This window comes from Ipomoea triloba, chromosome 10, assembly GCF_003576645.1.
Source record: "Ipomoea triloba cultivar NCNSP0323 chromosome 10, ASM357664v1".
Classification (NCBI taxonomy): Eukaryota; Viridiplantae; Streptophyta; class Magnoliopsida; order Solanales; family Convolvulaceae; genus Ipomoea; species Ipomoea triloba.
In genome coordinates this window covers 28,436,599-28,443,672 of record NC_044925.1, presented here as the reverse complement: position 1 = coordinate 28,443,672, position 7,074 = coordinate 28,436,599, and the positions used below count along the sequence as shown (strand labels likewise).

At 39.2% G+C, this 7,074-nt stretch overlaps 2 protein-coding genes across 2 annotated transcripts; both read right to left on the bottom strand.

Annotated features, from left to right (window-relative positions):
- Positions 1-348: 348 nt before the first annotated feature.
- On the bottom strand, positions 349-2,063 carry LOC116032921 (EEF1A lysine methyltransferase 4). The gene is made up of 7 exons (XM_031275659.1): positions 1,962-2,063; positions 1,771-1,867; positions 1,495-1,633; positions 1,206-1,288; positions 981-1,115; positions 796-900; positions 349-639 (listed from the first exon to the last, which is right to left on the bottom strand). Exons 1-7 carry the CDS (start codon positions 2,045-2,047, stop codon positions 517-519), a joined length of 768 nt encoding a protein of 255 aa, XP_031131519.1. The 5' UTR covers positions 2,048-2,063; the 3' UTR covers positions 349-516.
- Positions 2,064-2,691: 628 nt separating this feature from the next.
- LOC116033634 (protein TIC 62, chloroplastic) lies at positions 2,692-6,976 on the bottom strand. Its single transcript, XM_031276391.1, has 14 exons — positions 6,698-6,976; positions 5,731-5,842; positions 5,557-5,629; positions 5,422-5,470; positions 5,092-5,265; positions 4,816-4,897; positions 4,650-4,722; positions 4,464-4,574; positions 4,225-4,374; positions 4,003-4,130; positions 3,734-3,895; positions 3,506-3,655; positions 3,098-3,247; positions 2,692-3,011 (listed from the first exon to the last, which is right to left on the bottom strand). The coding sequence occupies exons 1-14, from the start codon at positions 6,867-6,869 to the stop codon at positions 2,957-2,959; spliced, it is 1,641 nt and encodes a 546-aa protein (XP_031132251.1). The 5' UTR covers positions 6,870-6,976; the 3' UTR covers positions 2,692-2,956.
- Between the last annotated feature and the right edge of the window lie 98 nt (positions 6,977-7,074).

Below are 7,074 nucleotides of genomic sequence, written 5' to 3'. Positions count from 1 at the left end.
TCTTCTTGCTCTTTGGCTTGACTGTAGGGGTTTTGTTTCCCCCAGACTTTTTGCTCATCAATAAAATTATTTTAAAAAAAAAAAAATAAAAAAAAAATCAATGAACACACTGAAAATATTCATTAAAAATGCTGATATGACTTCAAAAAGAGTGGTCAGGGGGGTAAAATATGATTCTGCACAAGTTGGAATAAAAAGTTTAAAATCCAATTTTATCACAAAGCTGGAATAGCTCAGTTGGTTAGAGCGGCTGTTAACTACAAGGTCGGAGATTCAAGCCCTCCTTCTAGCGCCCATCTTTTCCCTTTTTGCCCAGAAAGGAAAGACTCATAGACCAACACATATATCTAAAACAATCATTTTGGATGCCAGATCTTACCACCTAAAGAAGCAATGTTACATTGAATTTCAATTCCCAGCCAAAACAATGAGACCAAAAGGAGAAATATTACATTGAATTTCTATTCCAAGCCAAAATAATGAGACCAAAAGGTTACAAAAGTTCAACTACTGAGTCTACATTTCATCAATATTGGTTCTAAATATGAAGTCTTCACCCTCTAATTCCTCGTGGAAAAGAGACATGGATGGCTTTTCGCTGGCCTTGACGGGTTCATAGCTCTCTGAGGATCGCTGTCCCTGCAAATGGTGGACTCGTTTTAACTTTTAAGAACCAGTATCTGACAGCCCTCATATTCAAGTAAGGAAAAATATGATACAATGCAGGTTTATCCTTAAAAAGATCATTGCAATTTATAACTCAAACGAAAATAAAATCTAAAAGTGAAGATTAACCTTTTTCAAGATATAGAAGAAATAGTGAAACGTTTCTCCAAAAGTACGCCACTCGATAGACCAAGTAAACTCCGGGTCATTGAAGAAGCGCCGCCTGAAATGAGGCTGCCAAAAGAAAACTCACAAGTTAACTTTATTCAAGAGACTACCGAGAATCATAATCGTGAACCATTCTACTCTGCTACCTGGCCAAAGGTAATGGAGATGAAGATGCCATCGGGTTTCAAAACCCTATGAACTTCTTTAAGCATCGCCATCACTTTATCCACTGTCGCAGGGTGGGGATTCCAGGGATCACCGCTGTCCACGAACAACACATCCTTCAAATCCAACACCACACATACTCTTGATTTACAAAAAAAGAATTCCACAACAAGCAAGACAAAGGTCGAAAGTAGTATTCACTCTACCATAGTTCCTTTCTCTATAACTATATCAAAACATTGATCCTCAAAAGGCAGATCTAGCATGTCTGCTTCCAACACCTTAATTTCTGGTGGCATAAAAATGGGTAAAAAACGAGAAAAGCATTAGAAATTTTACTGCTCTCAAGTCTCAACACTCTTTTACAATACTTCTTCTGCATTAGTATTCTCCAGCAGAGAACATATAATTCATCCATTCATTAACTAAGCAAGTAACAATCACAAATAGTGTAAGAACAACCAAAAATCGAATGCAAAAAAGGTTTGGTTTTACCTTTATAGCCCTTTGATAGCAATCTGTTCTTCATCTTCTCCACAGCAATAGGGGATAAGTCAATGCAGGTGAGCTCATTAATACCATCTCTATACAGTTCTTCACACAACTGGGAATTCCCACATCCCAGCTCCAACACCTGATCAGCATAATTTCAAACTCTTAAACCCTAAGCTAAAAATCAATTTTTTTAGCAAATTCACAGACCATACAACAGAAAGTTCCAAGCTTGAAACATTATAATTCATAAAAAGACTGGCAAGGAAAAGGGGTTACAGAAGATTCGGGTTGGATGTGCTGAAGAATGAGATGGCGGAAATGGGAGTAATCTTTAAACCATTCGTAGTGGTCTTCTTGAGCGAACCTTTCGTCCCTGAAAACGACCGGAAAACAGAAATTCTTTTCATGGTTTGCAGATAGAAGAAGATGATTGAATTCTATGACGCTATAGAATTTATTAATCTCACCAGTATTTTGGGTCGAGGTAGGCTGACGCAGTCGGAGGAACAACGTCGGATTTCTGCAGCTCCGGCGGGTCATCAGTTCGGTCCATTTTCCGTATCTTAGGGATTTTGGGTACTGTCTGTCTGTATTTGAGTAAAACCCTAAACCTTTGGACCCACTAAATCACTCAATTTATCTTATTTTTCTATTTGTTTTACTTTTTTTTTTAAGTACTTCTATCCCGTTACAATATAATATCTCTTCATAATTACTTTTTCAACTTACCGAAGTATAAAGAGTCAATACCGCTTCCATTAGCGCTCGAACCCAATGATTAGACTAACTCAAAAAAGTGTTGGGGATTTGACAATTTTTTAGAAGCCTCCAATAAGTCTATTGGATATCTTGCACGGAGACGTTTTTAAATTCCCGTCCGAGGGAGGGCAATGTGACTAATTAACTTAGGTGGTTTTCGAGAAAGATTACAAGTTCAACTCCAAAGAAGTACGAGAGTAACTTATTGGCAAAGGACCTTGTAGTCCAGTGGCATCAAACCCTTCTCTTTATACAAGAGGTGGTGGGTTCGAGTCTCAGTGGAGACAATACTGACTCTTGTGCTTCAATAGGTTGGGATAGTTATTAGTAACTTTGACTGGTTTACTTTCGTCTTGAGTTGATAGACTAATAATTTTTAATTTTTTACTGTTATCACATAGCAACACTGCTGCAAATCTGTGGGTTTAACCAAGAATGAGATGAGGATGCACATAGAACATTACAACAACTGAATTATATTACATCCAAAAAAATGGGAATACATAAAAATGCAGAAATATACACTCCAGTTGTGCATGAGCCGATTCATTGACTACATTTACTTGCTCTGCTATGGTAATTATATGAAAGAGTTACAGGAAGTTCATGGCCTCAGCCTCTGAAAACTCACTCTCAAGTCTTATGTTGAAAACCAGAAGGAAAGAAAGGGGCACCTCACAATACCCTTGAAATGTCTTCAGCTTCATAGCTTAGGAGATGATGGCGAAGGAGAAGTTGGAGGCTTCAAGTCCTCGTACCTGCTCATCAGAAGCAAATGCAACAAGATTTCATGGAACTGGAAAAGAAAAAGATTCGGTAAAGTGGATTCATAGAGAGAACGTACGCAGTATAAGGTGAGAGGGGTCTTTCTTTCGATGCATTGACATGTAATGTCCCCTCGGGTTTTGCTGCAGCTGGAGACTGCGCTGTCTTGATCTGTGACACTGTTGGTGTGCTCGGGGTAGGTGAAGTAGGAGGCTTGAGGTCATCGTATCTGATAACGAGTGGATTAATGAGATAAGCAGAAGGAAGATAAGAAATGGAGTTTTCGAGCCTCAGTGGAGGCGATATTGACTCTTTGTGCTTCAGTAGGTTGAGAAAGTAGCTATGAACAGATACTGCATTGTAACAGAGTCAGTAGTACTCAAAAAAAAAAAAAGAAAAGAAAGAAAGATAAGAAATGGAGTTAGCATGGAGAGATTTCTTTCTGCAACCTTATATAGACTAAGAATTAGGCCATCTGTTAACTTACACGAGGTAGGGGGAATGGCGAGAAGCAGAAACAGTGGGAGGGCCATTGGTTGGCACGTTAAGTTGCACTTGAGCCTCTGCAGTTGTTGAAGCAGCTTTGGAACGACTCTGAGTTGGAATCGGGGAGGTAGGAGGCTTCAAATCTTCATAGCTGCAAGTACACATTCGATAAGCTGGTAAAGACGTTACGATTAAAGAAAATTAAGTTAGCACGAGGAAATGACTTAACGCAGTGTAGGGAGACAACGGGGTTGTTTTCTGCACTTCTACTTTGGCCAAATTGGGATCAATAGTCTCTGTGGTTTTGCTAGCTTCAGCAGGGAATGAGACCTTATCAACAATACTTGGAGGACTTGGAGTTGGGGACGTGGGCGGTTTAAGATCAGCATAACTGCAATCATAAACACGAGAAAAAAAAAGGGGTTCATAATCCAGGTGTCATAGTTGCCAGCACTACTGCAATCTGGTTTTGTGAAACAAAATATTAGTGGTGCTCACGCTGTATATGGAGAGAGCGGTTTTGCTTCTATTGAAATTGTCGGGGTAGATTCTTTCTCGGTGGGGGTGCTTGTGATCTTAGGGATCGTGACAGCTGATACAGCGGGCTGAGTTGCGCTACCTGGATCCTAGAAACAGCTCGAAAAAAATAGTGCTATAAGTCATTGAAATGATCACTTTCAATCTTTCATAGCTTTATGCAATTATGCCAATCTCATCTACCTTGGCTGGGGAAACCTTTTTTTTGGACGGTATCCTTGTTAGAAGGTCGCCTAATGGCGTCAATGGCGCTGTCGTCTCTGCAATTACTTCGACCACTTTGTAGTAGGACACGGTTGGATTTTTCACCATAAACGCCATGAGCTCCGCGACCTGGTTTCATCAGTGAGAGTTATTCCAGTTATCAACCATTACACAATAGCCTATTCCATCTGCTATTTTGACAGCAATTTGGAGAAAACCTGAAGGTTTGACACTTGCCCACCAAACAAAGTGTCTTCCTGAGAAAGAGTGATATTGTGAGTTTCCTTGTATGTATCAGTCGGTCGCTCCATTCCTCCAGGTCTCACGATCTGAAATAACAGCAAAAGCGTTATCAATACGTTTTCCAGTTTACAAGCAAAACCCGAAGGACTCAAGGAACTCACAGTATATGGAAGGCCACTGGCAAGAAGTGCTTCTTCTGCTCTCCTTTTCCAACACAGGACTCCCCAAAACAAACTTCCACACCGAAAACAAAGAGCGTTTAAAGATAATATAATCAGGAAGCAAATGATAATTACACATCACGGTCAAAAAAACTCCGAGAATTACTTCAGAATAGCTGCAGGAAATCCAAACTTGTTCGTTCCCAAAGACGTGAGCAAAATGAAGTGCCCAACTTTTGCGGTGGTTGCTGCAAGTAAAGAAGAAGCCACTTTCAAAACTATAGTCTGGTTTTAGCTACTCCAATCGAGTATTCATCTTGGTCACTCATAAATTTGATTTGAGAAATCCGGAGACGAACAACTCCACACAACAAACGAAAGATCTCTGTAATACATCAAAAAACAAAGTTTGATTCTAAACTAAAGCCCAGTACTCTTTTACCTGCATCAATAAGGTTCTTTGTGGCCTGATAGTCAATTCGATACGGTCCAGTAATGTCAAATACCTCCTTCTCACTGGCACCGATGCAGCATATAACAGTGGATGCATTGCCCAAGGCGGGCACAATTTTGCTTTTCTCCAAGTCACACTCCACAATTTCAAGCCTCTCTATAGCTGGGCTAAAGATCAAATGTAACATACATGTGATTTCTATAGACGCATATATTCTCCTAACAATACACGTATATTAAACTCAAGCCCTATTCTTATTTATAGCCAGCAATTGTAACACATTCGTGTTGAAAACATGAACTATTTAGGTTCTCTTACGTGAAGTCCCTCCATCAGCCACATTATCAAGTTTCATTTGCTTCACACTCTGTAAAATGAAAATCAGAAAACATAGAAATGTTCACAATTCGAAAATAAAGACCCTAAATATCATCAATGGTAGGAAATCTTTACTTTCACAAGAGGCTCTGCTCTTTGGATACTCCTAACACCAGCTCTAACTTGGAAGCCTAACTTCAGAAGCTCCCTGAAGGAAACTAAAACTTGTCAGCAGCTTATAATTAACTTGACCTAAAACTCAGACTGAAAAGCATCATATGAGTAAGCTAGCATTGAGTATTGTTCAACCTCACCGTTCTTGAGCCAACCCTACCGGTCGCCCCAGCAACAAAAACAACATTCCCATCTTTCAAGTTGACATCTTTGGATTCAGGTGCCACTGAGCTGAACTTTGTGGTGCCTTTCATATACAACAACAATGTAAGATTTTCCCGCATAATATATTTTTTATATTATTAAGGTCTTGTAAGTTTTGGTCGAACTAAAGAAGTTGTTTGTTTATCAAACACAACACCTATATAATGTCTATATTGATGGGGTATAGGATGTTCAGTTTATGATATAGCATATGCAGTTCACAGTACTTTCGCTGCTCAGAAAACACAAAAATACGCCATGTAAAGTTCTGAGTCAAGTGGACAAAACGTCTAACTTTCTACCTGCAGTTCCACCATTCCGGAGGCAATACAATTAAGAAGATATAGGCCTGTTTGGTAACAGAGTTAGCTTATGAGCCAATTTTAGCTTATTTGACCATTGTTAATTGTTTGAATTGGTTAAACAATGATTAATTAGCTTTTTATAACAACTTATTGCTCCAAAATGTTAAAATTCAAAAAGTTACTCAAAGTAACTTTTTCGACCAGCTTTATGAGAAATTCACTTTGCATGTAATCAGGCAATCAGCTAAGAGCTAATTTACTAAACACTTTTCTACAACTAGTCAAATCCACTAACCCAAACAACTAACAACTATTAAAATACATACACATAGAATTATGGAATAAACACAAGCAAAGACATACAACTTTGAATCAGAATCACACTGCAGCTAGTCTGCAGAACAAGTTGCAGATAGATACATCAGAGAACTTGCAATGGTTCCCCTCCTAATTTAAAACTTCATTAATTTCCTCAGTTCATTCACAAACCAGCCATGATCCTGCCTATTAACTTAGCATTGCATAAAAACATAGGAGTTGTATCATTTACACGAATGAAATTCCTTTACGGCATTTGCATTGTGAAAGAATACCTGAAGCCTGAGCCCTAAAATCAAGAAACTTAAGCTTTCTGGAATCTGGGCATCTCTTAACGGTGTTGCAGGGCAGCGGCTTCACAGTTTGGCCACACAAGAATGGCTTCTCAGCGAAGCTTCTCCGAGGAATTTTAGTTACCGCGATTGACTGAAGGCTGTAGAGTTCCATTCACGTTATTGATCGAGGCGAGAAATGAAGGAATGATCAGTGGGGAAAATGAATAGGAATGGGATTTTCTGATTTTAGCTGTTGGGCTGGCAGACAAGAATAGAGGAAGAAAGATGGTGGCCACAGACAGCATATCTGCTGTGTACACGTAGCACCACCGGCCGAGTCAAATAGCCAATGGCTTTTTTTTTTTTTTTTTTTTTTG